The sequence below is a fragment of the Pelodiscus sinensis genome, chromosome 1 (assembly GCF_052426305.1).
Source record: "Pelodiscus sinensis isolate ZL-2025 chromosome 1, ASM5242630v1, whole genome shotgun sequence".
NCBI classification, from domain to species: domain Eukaryota; kingdom Metazoa; phylum Chordata; order Testudines; family Trionychidae; genus Pelodiscus; species Pelodiscus sinensis.
The window spans coordinates 165,735,097-165,747,786 of NC_143052.1; the positions used below are offsets into that span (position 1 = coordinate 165,735,097).

The 12,690-nt window shown below is 38.9% G+C and overlaps 1 protein-coding gene across 1 annotated transcript in view; it reads left to right on the forward strand.

Moving 5' to 3' along the window:
* Positions 1–12,690, forward strand: part of EPHA6 (EPH receptor A6) — an 815,765-nt gene that overhangs the window by 687,354 nt on the left and 115,721 nt on the right. Inside the window, exon 13 of the mRNA XM_075908927.2 lies at positions 996–1,057. Within this exon, the coding sequence (XP_075765042.2) occupies positions 996–1,057 (62 nt within the window). The remainder of the gene's footprint in view (positions 1–995; positions 1,058–12,690) is intronic.

The window sequence follows — 12,690 nt, forward strand, 5'->3', positions numbered from 1 at the left end:
GCTTTTTATTAGTTGGCCCTGAGTAGTACTATCCATTCTAAAACATTTCACTGTGGGCCCTGATTAGCAGGTAAATTGGGCTGTTTCTGCTAGCAGTTCTTAGAGTGACAGCTTATGCTTGGATACCAGCAATAAGATGCCATTTAGACATACAGCAGTTAGAATGTAAAACTTGGCAAATTGGACATGTTGTTAAAAACTATATAATGTTAATTGGTTTCTAAGCGGTTCTTTTCTAAACACAATAGAGAACCAATTAGAAAATGTGCATTAGTCAAGTAGAACATGGTACATAAGAGACCCATATAGACCCCCCGAAACTGGTAAAACATTTAAGCAAATGCTTTACTATAAAAATACATGAATGGTTCCATTGATTTAAATGGGTCACTCACACTTAAAATTAAGCACTGACAGTTGTGGCATTGGCAACTGGGAGACCCAGCCCACTTTGAAGCAGTTGTCCTCTTTCCTCCCGTCCCCTATCGGCACACATATACACACCATAGAGGAGAGATTTCTTTGCCTTCACAGTAAATAAAGTCATAGAAAGTCTTTGGCTTGACAGAGCAGAGTTTGGATTCCATTGGTTTATGAATTTCCTTTTTTTTTCTTTGTTTTTAAAAATATGTTTTATGAAATATAGCTGTAATAAATACACGTTTATGTCAAAGACGCTACTGCCCCCACTGACGGGTACAAGAATGGTAACTCTTTGGACTTGAGGACTTTAGATGAATTATTTTAAAGAAAAGAAAATACAGCCAAAATGAACTATATGCAGTCAACTACTTCGATGCCTCAAATAAAGAAAATATTGATTGAAAACATTGCTTAGGAATAATAAAACAATGCAGGCATTTGTGCTGTAGAGGAAGGTTTTGAAAATGAGCTACATTTTTAGGTAATGAAAATAATCTGTTTGCAACAGCTGGAAATATAACAAACCCTTAATATAGCTATAATCCTAATGTGTTCCTTTGATGTCTTTGCAGGCAGACCAGTAATGATTGTGGTTGAATATATGGAGAATGGATCCCTTGACTCTTTTCTGCGGGTGAGGTGTCATTTTCTGATGACATTTGAATAGGAAGCCATCCTAGGTTAAGATTTTAAATCATTTATCATAAATTAATTTTTACATAATGTTATTCATGGATTTTAGTGAAGAATAGTAGCATTTTCCCTGGGGTACATTTCTTAGGTACAGTGATACATTAGAGCATAACTGGAAAAAAGAAGATTTAAACTTAAGAATATAATTGATTTCTTCTACAAGAGCAGTTCCCATATTTAGCCAAATGTATTTCAAATGGTGCTATTATGAGGGAAAAGATAAATTGAAACGCAAATGCCTTGCCTTATGGAAGCTGTTCATTTTGCTCAATCACATGCAAAAATACTTTGTTATAATTTTTTGCTTGGGGAAGTATACAGCATGCTTGGTAATGAATTTATAATTATTTATGGTTATTTGCATTTAACAAACTGAATTAGAAAACAGTTCACTGGTGAAGTGTCTCAGCACTAACCTTTTCCCCCTAAAGGTCACCCTGTGAATAATAAGGAAGGGATGTAGAAAGCATAGGAAATTGTTTGCTTTTGAGTTTGATTTTAATCAATGAGGTGAAAGGAAGCAAAGGCTGCCCCCAAGTTCAGACAGGGCCGTCTGCCAACGTGAGCAGAGAGCTCTGGCACTCTCCATAGCTTGTAGAAATATACTCACTTTAAGCAAAGCATCCAGTAACAGACCCCTCAAAACCAGCAAGGGACCAACAACTTCAGGATAATTATTTAAAATGTATCTTAAGTGTATAAATATCAGTAAGCCATACTGGCCCTCCACCTACCCCTTATTAGTTGCCATTGTGATAAAAGTAGTTCTTGAAGTAAGATTTGGAGGAGAACTGGCTAAGTGACTTTGTGGACTACTGTGGAATGGGCATTCCATGTGTATGAGGCAGGGAGAAAGAAATTGTGAAGGTATTTGTGGAAAAGTGTATCAGCACAGGGACAGAGCTGGCAACATCAGTGATGTAGAGGGGTGGTGAGGTGAGATATGGGGGCAGATAAGCAGCAAGGAACAGAGTGCTAGAAGCCTGACTATGATGAGACAATGGAGAAGAAGGTGCCAACAGAGGAATTCAAAGATGGAGTAATGTGGTCAATGGACTGGGGCAGGGCTGAGGTTTCTGAGAGGAAGACAAGGAAGGAGAAAGCAGTAACACAGGAAACTATGAGGAGCCTGAAGAGAAGAAGGTTTTACCTGAAAAGCATAACCGAGCCATTACTTAAGATGCTTTTATGAATTTTTGTCCTTCCATTTTGATAATTCCCCTATATTTTATCTCAACCATCTGCTTTCTGTTCACTACTTTGGAAACTCAAGAGTTCCCGTTTCCTCCCACCCTGGTCCCAAACTCACTCTCTCTTCCATCAAGATCAAATAACACTGCAATGTACCTGCTAGAACTGCTCAGAAAAATTCAGATGAAACCGTTTTTTTCATCAGATGTTAACAATCTGTCAGAACTAAACTGTTTCACAGACAGTTTGATCTTGACAAAGTTCCCTGGGAAATGAAGGTTTTAAAAGTCTCTGTCAGGCACGCCTCCACCAGGTTTCCCAACAGCTCACCTCACTGGCTCATTGTCAGTCACTTGCCAGACTGTGAATTGGGGTACTCCTAGACTTCCAAGGCAGATTGTCTCTCTGAGTTGGGGCTCCATTCCATTTTGTGGAAAACTCTGAAACTTGGCAGGGTTTGTTCTGAAATAGAATGAAGCCCAATTTCAAAGACAGAAATCCTCCACACAATTACCTTTGTGTGTGCAGCTGTAGGATCTAATGTGCTGTTCTTGATATGCACTTACAAAACTATCTTAGAAGCTGACATCATTAAAATTATGAGGTTATTATGAAGCAATGATGTTCACGCTGTACCAAATATATATATTAGGCAAAATGTTGAAGAATGTGCTCGTCATTATTTTCTGCAGCTGTTTTCCAAGTATATTATTTTTCAGCTTTCATTCTCACCGTAGATTTTATTTATTATTGTAGATGCTTTTTGACAGGATTTTGAAAAATAATCAACATCTAGAAACATTATAGATATTTCATTGGCATTCATATTAATAATTAGCAAAGGAAATGACTGCCAGTATCTAATTTAAAAAGAAATCAGTTTGCTTCATTAAAAATAGTTACTACAGATTTCCTAAGTTTAAACTTTGAAATGCTTTTGAGAAAATGTAAAGAAGTACAGAAAGAGTTTATCTCTAAATCATAATGCATTTTTACATGTACAAAGAGCCTTTCATGAGGCAAGATCTGGAAAAACGTCACAAAATCTATATTTCTTCATATTAAAAGAGATTCTTTCTATAGCTCTGAGTGTTCTTTCATGCAGCCAAAGGAGAGAAATCTAAAATATAAGACTATCCTCCACCGTAGCAAATGCTACTCCAGAAATGTTACCCTGCTTGTTACCAGCACATCCTGCAACCCAGCCTTTCTCCAAAACCCAACAAAAATACTATCTTAGTCCCTGAAAGTCAACCCATGAGATCTCTGATGAACTAATGTGGAAAGTGAATTCCAGAATGTAAAGGCCATCAACCCCTGCTCTTAAACCAGAGAATTTTTAGCTTTAGTACAGTTACTTTTATTTCAGTACAGTTTGGACCTCCCTGGTCTGGCTCCCTCGGAACTTGACTTGTCCTGGATGAGGGATTTTTCTGGACTGGGGAAGTCATTTCAGGCCCCCTGCTGCCATCACCCCACCCAACTTCCCTCCCCGCAGGTTTCCTGACTCCCCCTCCAGCCCGGCTGAGCCATGTGCTGGCTCCTGGCACCCCCCACCCCACAGCCCAGCTGAGCCACATGCTGGCTTCTGCTCCTCCCCACTCCCTACCCCCACAGCTGTTTCCTGGCTCATGCCCAGTCCCCGCTACCTTCTGCCTCACCTGCTCCCTGCACAGACAGCACTGCGGGGAATCAGCTTTTAAGCTGGCTCCCCCCAGCACCGGCTCCTGCTCTCTTCCCACCTCCCACCCCCCGCCTCTGATAGAAGCAGCAACTAGTCAAGGGAATAGTCGACTATCAGAAAAGCTTTAGCTTATCAGATAGTTGACTAGTCAAAAAGTCGCTTACATCCCTACTCCCGCCCAGCCCACCCCACCTCCAGAGTAGATGTAGATACAAGTATTCCCCTTCTTGTTGCGAATGTTTATTTTATTTGATGAAGGAATACTCCTTGGGCATGTCCTGAGGCCTGTCTCAAAAATATTCAGAAATAAATCCCATGTAGGAAAACATTTACTCTCTGGAATGTAGTTGATTTATTCCAAGCCAGAGAAGGAAAGTGCTGACCATGGCAAGGTGAAGGAAGTACAATGTTACGCTACACAGTTCTATGCTCTTAGATAAGAGGGTTTTTGCAGGGAGGGCAAGCGGAAGAAGCTAGACAAACATTCATAATTTTGAAAGCTGATTCAGCTGTGCATTTAATGAAGGGGAATCAACTAATGGCAGCAGACTGAGTAAGGTTTTTTAATTAAAGAATATTTTCATTTTAACTAATCTCAGCAGTGTGTGCAAGACACTAAGAATCCTAAATTACTCAAAATACATGGATTTTAAAACAGTACGATCCTCTCAGATCCTAACGCGCTAAAGTTTTTTCTTTTTTCCCCATATATTAAATTAGATAGTATTGAAAGATGGTGTCTCCTATGTCTTGTAACATGAGTGTGCAAATTAATCCTCCAAATATAATAGCTAATGTATTAATTATATTCTATTTCTTTTCCCTGGTCTTACAAAAGGACTATCCTAACTTTGCAATTATGTCCAACCTATAAACCAAACCCAAATTTTTAAGAGGAAATAAAAGTTACACTCCTTTTATGATCAATCTGGCTGCCTTACCATAGGGTCATGTTATATCTGCTTAAATCTCAGACACTAGAGAGAGCTTTGGCTTTTAAGGCAAGCAGTTAATACTCAAAATTCCACTAGTAGAGAATCCCCAAAGCAAAGTGGCTTCAAACCTGAAGCCTGTATTCATTTAGGATTGACAGCTTTCAAAACGCACAAAACCAAACACCTTTGCCCTGTCCTGTCTCACCCCTTCCTTCAGGCCCCACCCTCCACTCATTTCATGCCCCCTCCATCTATTGTTCACTCTTGTATACCCTACTTGCTGTCACTAGGCAGAAGCAGGGGTAGAGATGTGGGAGGAGGTTCATAATGTGGTGTTCCAAGCGCACTTACCTCAGGCAGCTCCTGGAAGCAGACAGCATGTCTGACATCTAGACAGAGGAGACAGGGAGCGCTGCCCGCACCCCAGGCACCATCCTCACAGTTCCCATTGGTTCCCAGTCAATGGGAGCTGCAGCACTGGTGCGTGAAGTGGGGGCAGTGTCCAGATCCTCCATTGCCACAAGTGTGTCCAGGGGCCGGACATGATGGCTGTCTCCAGGAGCTGTGTGGAGTTGGGAAGGAATCTTGCTGTAGCGCCACTGAGTCACTACCTGGACTTCTAGTGGCCTAGTCAACAGTGCTGTCCAGACCCACCAGAATCCATTTTTGATTGGATATTCCAATTGAAAATCAGATGCCTGGCAACCCCATATTATTTCCTTACTCACATTAAACTCTTTTAAATCAGCTGAGCAAAAATGGGTATGGACTTTCAGATGTAGACCAGTGCCAGCATTAGCCAGTGAAGAGAATATGTGGCCCCATTTCTGTCACCTGCCTTTTCTGGAGTAAAATTTGGAGCTTCCACTCTCCAGTATCTAGCCTATAGACAAAAGACTACAGAGTTTTCCCCATTAATTTTGTTCCTGATGCAGAAAGTCGTCCATGACAAGAGAGGAATGATGGGTCAGTGATTATAGTGCTAGTTCAGGATTGGAGGACCAAGATATAATTTCCTGATCCACCACAGAGTGTGCATGTGTCTGTGGGCAAGTCACTTGTCTTTGTGTGTCAGCTCCTCATTAAAATGAAAAGAATAGCACCTTTCTACCTCCCCAAGGTGTTATGAAAAGAATTTTAAAAGGCTTGATATGCTTTGTTGATAGAGGCCATATAAGTACCCAAGAGGGATGAATAGAAGGCAGGGGTTACTAGCCAAAATGGAGTCTTGCTCAGTCTTGCTGGTATGGCACAGAGAAACTCTGAAGAGTTTTAAGGATAGGATTAAGATAAATAGTTTGTGGACAAGATAACTATTAGAAACTGGCACATTACCACAGAAATCTGTTTTGGTAACTCCATGGCTCATTTTCTTTTACATCATCCTTTCTGAAGGATCAGTGAGATATCACACAGGCATTCACTTAATTTATCAGCAGTAACAGCTCTCATGAGCTTTACAAATTATTCCCATGTTACATGTTGGGGAGACAGAAAATAAGTGTCTTGGCCAAGATCACATATCATATTAGTGGCAGAGCCAGCAATAACATGTAGGACTGGCTCCCACTCAAGTGCCTTACCCAAGTGTATGTTACCAACCTACAATGTAGCACCACACCAATATTTTCCTCAGCACTGTGTTCTCAGGTGGTTCTGACAGTGTGTATATGTCTTCTAGGAGGGATCTCGGAGCCTTGATTAACCCATTCCTCCATGTCTAATCAGGTGCTCCATAGTAGCATGAGGTTGTTGAGTTATAATCCATCAATTTGTTTCAAAGTTTCAGCCAGAAGGGCCTCCCTATCTGAAGCTAATGAATGCTGCAGAGCCTAGTTAAGATCAGGACTGTAAGAAACAAATTGGATAACTTAACTGTTCATGAGACTTTTTGTTGCTTAGAAGTCAAAGGGAAACATGCTCAGATTTCTTGTTCATTTTAAGGATATAAGTTTCACAAAAGGAATGTAGCCAGAGATTGAGCTTTTGGGATGTATTTGTCTTTATGGTTGGCTAAGAACCCTAGAACCTGGTCAAATAAATTAGAAACCCTCCCATAGAGAGCTTTTATTTTACTTCCCTGGCTACCCTCTGTAAATGTTCCCCAGCGGCAGAGTAGCTAATCTTAACTACTGTATTTTATTTCCATTAGATTTTTTAAATCGCTTATCAATAATTAGTGCACTGAGATAGCAAATTGGAACACAGCATCATTAAATCAGATCAGAATTCTAGTTAAATTGCTTTGGTACCATAAATTGTTCTTTAAAAGACCTAATTATAATAATAATCCATTTGCATTTAATTGTGGTGCGACGTCTCATTCTTCCATTCCAATCCTGTAGGGATTTACCTGGGAGGAAAGTTGTGGGGAGAAGAGCTAAGCAACTATTTAAGGTTTGCAGCATTTTTATGTAAATGTTGAGGGAAGGTTGGGATTCTGGGGAAGAGGCAGTGGTTTCAGCTTCCCAATAATGCAACTCCCTGAGATGTACAGGCAGAAACTCTCTAGTCTGGTACTCTCTGGTCTGGCAACATCTGTGGTCCTGCATAATTTTAGTTAGCTGGATGTCCACTTATCATGAGTGTTTCTGGTAGTCTCATAAAGTTTGTTTCAGCCAATCCTGGCTCTCAGAGTTCTGTGCTGTTATTTAGCTCTAATTTACCCCTAAACATCTTCTAGGAGCACAGAGGCAATGGAAGTGTTGGTAATGCTGCTAGACAATATTGACTTCCCATGGTTCAGCAAATACTCTGATTTGACACCTGTTAGGTCCCAAGGGTGCCAGACTACAGAGGTTCAACCTGTACAAAGAAGGGAATCTTCTGGCTACATAGCTGGTTAGACTCTCCATCCTGCTCCTCTGCCACCACCATCTGACACACCATACCAGTTAAAAACTCATTTTTCTCATATAGGTAAAAGTGCTTCAAGTAGCATTGGCTCTCGTAGGGTATACTCAGTTTTGAGTGTTCATCTTGGTGATGCAAGGCAGCTGTAAACACTGTCATTATGCTTGGTAGTGTCTTACACTCATTGGTTGCTGGTATAAGTGATGATAAACGGTGAAGGGGACAATGAAAGCAGAATGCCTTGGCAATTAGCTCCTCCTGCTTCTGGCCTCTGAGGGTATATCTACACTGTTGCTAGATAGCCACACCTGGCCTACATCAGCTGATGCAGACTCACAGGACTTGGGCCAAGGAGCTGTTTAATTGGGGTATAGTGGTTCCTACTGTGTGGGAGAAAGCCCCCTCCCCCCAACATCTAGCCTGCATAGCCCCTTAGGTGAGTTCTGTGACTTGTAGCCACTTACATGTTTTTCATTGTGGTACAGGCATTCTCTGAAATCTTCTGATACTCAAGCCACAGAATGCCCCTGTGAGTGGGCTTCAATGATGCAGCAATGGTGGCACTTCTATCTTCCATTCATATTTGAATAAGAACAATCTGGCCTTTATTTTACATGTTCTCTTGTAAAACTATGACCTCCATATATATTTGTAAAGCATGAACATAAGAACGGCCATACTGGATCAGACCAAAGGTCTGTCTAGCCAGTATCCTGTTTTCCAATAGTAGCCAATACCAGGTGCCCCAGAGGGAATGAACAGAATAGGAAATCATCAAGTGATCCCTCTCCTATCACCCACTCTCAGTTTCTGGCAAACAGAAGCTAGGGTACCATCACAGCCCATCCTGGCTAATAGTCATTGATGGACCTATACTCCATGAACTTATCTAGTTCTTTTTTGAATCTTGTTATAGTCTTGACCTTCATAACATCCTCTAGAAAGCAGTTCCACAGGTTTACTTAAACTTTTTCCCATTGCAATATATCTTTTTTCACATGGGGTGACCACATCTGCATGCAGTATTCAAGATGTGGGCATACCAGCAATGTATATAGAGGCAATGTGATATTTTCTGACTTTTAGTATCTATCCCTTTCTTAATGATTCCAAACATTCTATTTGCTTTGCTTTTTTGACTGTCACTACACATGACTACAGAGTTTTTTTTGAAAAAACTGCCCTTTTTTCTAAAAAACTTCACCTGCGTCCAGACTACAGTCGCATTCTTTTTTTTTTTTTTTAAGCTCTTTTTAAAAAAGGTGTATGTGGACGTGGGGGAGACAGGGTTTTTTTTTTTTTTTTTTTTTTTTTTTTTTTCAAAAAAGGCCTGCCAGAAGTGGTTCTGGGTGCCCTTTTTGCAAGAGAGCATACTACCAGTCTGGACGCTTTCTTTCAAAAAAACAGATCACTTTTTCAATCCGTTTTTGTAGTCTGGGCGCTCTCTTTTGAAAAATCTCTTTCGAAAAAGCTTCTTTCGAAAGAAGTTTGTAGTCTAGATGTACCTTAAGTGGATGTTTTCAGAGAACTGTCCATAGTGGCTTCAAGATCTTTCTTGTTAACAACTAATTTATCATCCATTATTTTATATGTTTAGTTGGGATTTTGTTTTCCAAAGTATTATCTATCATTTTGCCACCCAGTCACCTAGTTTTGTGTGATTCTTTTGTAGTTCTTCTCAGTCTGTTTGGGACTTAACTATCTTGAGTTGTATTGTTTCTTCTGCAAATTCACCTCACTGTTTACCCCTTTTTCCAGACCATTTATGAATATGTTGAATAAAACTGGTCCCAATATAGATACCTGGACTGGTTTCCTATCTTTTAACCAATTACAAATCCATGAGAGGACTTTCCCTCTTAACCCAATGGCAGCTTAAGAGCCTTTTGTGAAGGACATTTTCTGAAAATCTAAGTACACTCTAATCCACTGGATCCCATGTGTCCATTTTGACCACCTCAAAGAATTGTAGTAGACTGGTGAGACAAAGTTTACTTGTTAAAAAACCATGTTGACTCTTCCACAACAAATTATATTCATCTGTATGTCTGTCAATTCTGTTCTTTACTATAGTTTCCAGCAATTTGCCTGGTACTGAAGTCAGGCTTACCAGCCTGTAATTGCCAAAGTTACCACTGGAGCCCTTTTTAAAAATTGGCATCACATTAGCGATCCTCCAGTCATTTGGTACAGAAGCTGATTTAAATGATAAGTTTCAAACCACAGTTAGGAGTTTTGCAATTTCATATTTCAGTTCCTTCAGAACTCTTGAATGAATACTATTTGGATCTGGTGACTTATTACTGTTTAGCTTATCAATTTGTTCCAAAACCTCCTCTAATGACACCTCAATCTGTAATAATTTGAATGGCTCAGGTTTGGGAATTTCCCACACATCATCAGATGTGAAGACTAATGAAAAGAATTGATTTAGTTTCTCTGCACTGGCCTTATCATCCTTGAGTGACCCTTTAGCATCTTGATGTCCAGGGACTCTATAAGAAGTTTAGCAGGCTTCCTACTTCTGAGGTACTTAAAAATGCTATTATTTTTCCAGTCTTTGGTTAGCTGTTTTTTATTTTTGGGACTTCTTAATTATATTTTTATACTTCATTCACCCAAGCTTATACTCCTTTCTTTTTTCCTCACTAGGACTTAATTTCCATTTTTTAAAGGATACCTTTTTGCCTCTGACTTCTTCTTTTACTTGGTTAGACACAGTGCCACTTTTTTTCTCTTACTATAGTTTCGTAATTTGGGATATACATTTATGTTAAGCCTCTATTATTGTGTCTTCTAAAGGTTTCCATGCTGCTTGAAAGAATTTCACTTTTGGAGATACAATTTTTAATTTGTTTAACTAATTTCCTAATTTTTTGTAGTCTCCCTTTCTAAAAGGTCCCTGTTCCTTCCTTAGATGTTGTCTCTGTCACTGTAAAACAATAAATGGCCATAGAAAAAGCTAGGTTTCCATAAGAAGTATCATGTAACAAAATGCTGTAAAACAATTAATCCACTTCCACAAAATAATGCTTCTTAAGACTATATAAAAATTATATGTTTAGCTACTTTGATGCATGAACACTAGCAGACTGCACTGTAAAATGTAAGACCTGGGTTTATTACCAAACTTTAATTCCCCAAGACAAATCTTTTTGAGGCTAAGAGACGTGAATGATAAGTTTCTGGGGGAAGACATCTCAGAGTATATTGCTCTTGGAGGCAGCAGCCATTATTATGTAATTCCCAGAGCCATCAACCTCACCCTTCCTGTCAGCTAGAGGTTAGATGCTGCAGTAGAAGCCTACATCAAATAACACTGGGGGAAATGGAGGGAAAGAGAAAAATGAAGACTTGCAGAGAGTTGTATAAAATGAAGTTGTAAAGTACATGTTGTAAATCCATCTAATCTGGCCTCACTAGTCAGAAAGTCATCTTTGGGGAAAAGAGGCCACATGCCATTGCTAAATTTAATGGTTCCCTTTCTTATTTATCTGCAGCAAGAGAGGCAACAGCATTAAAGCTCATAACTAATACTCTCTCTTTTCCCTTCACACACAACGTGCACTTGCCCTTTTATTTATTGGAGGCACATTCCTTTCCCAAAAGGAGAGAGACAGCATTTCAATACCCTTTATAAAGATTTTAGAGATTATTGAGACAATATTTTTTTTCTTTGAACCAAAGAAACAGATTGGGCATTTAAATATTGAGATGGAAATCAATGCCACAATCAAATATCATACTTACAGAATGTCCCATTATTGATGGGGCTTGAGATTAGGCTAAGGACAAACTACCCTTGTTGCCACTGTAGAGCCAACATTTACCCACAGACACTAAAGTTACGTTCTATTCAAATAATAGGCAGCTGATTGTTTTAAATGACATCACAGTAAATGTTCTACCCAGTTAGTGATTGAGATCATATGTCTAATGACCTGGAGTACAAAAATAATGTAGTAATTAATATGTACAACAAAAACATTTTGAATTGATAAGGGGCACCAGTGTAAAGATTTTAAATCGGTAGTGATATTGAAACAATTGTATAAAAATGTGTGCTGACCATTCTAGCATTCTGTAATAGTTGTGTTCCAGAGACAAGTGCTTTAGAGATGAGGGACAGAACAGGGGTTAATGGTTATGTCATACCTCCTGCTTATTATTGCTTTAAATGAGAAAGGGGGAAGAAATCAATCGAGGCTACTGTGCCACATGAGCATATAATACTTGAAGATGCATTTAGATCTATTATGAAACAGTATCATTTGGAACTGTTTAAAATAAACTAAAAAAATTTCTACTATGTTATATGAAATTATTTGGTATCCATTATATGGAGTTTTGTTGATTAAAAAAGAAGCTGACAGCAGACATAATTTAATGACAACAATAAAAATCTGAGTGCTATCCACATAATGATGAAAACATAAATTATATATCTGTGTAATACCTACTTGCCAAGTGATTCTTGAGGAATTTGTGTAAAGTGCTGGTCACATTTACAATGCTTAGTAAAAAAAAAAAAAAAAAAAAAAAACAAATACACTATAGCAAAGAAAATTTGACACATGTAAAATGATCCAAAGAACCTAACAACAACAAATACAATATAAATTAGGCCTAATAGTTCCTGGAAAACCAATTATTGACTTCAAACATATAATCAAATAAAACTGGAATGAAGTCTTTGTCATTTGCAATGAGATATCGTTATATACTTGTTTCAAATCTTAGTTGCTTTCTGTAAAATAGAACATTAATGTAGTGCTTAGAACTCAGTCAGATGTACAGGCTAGAGTAACCTATGAGAACTGAGGAAAGAAATGAAGGATCTATCAAGCAATACAGAAAATTATACTAAAATAGTTACTTTGTGCTCAGAATGGAGAAAGCTTGTGAGGAAGC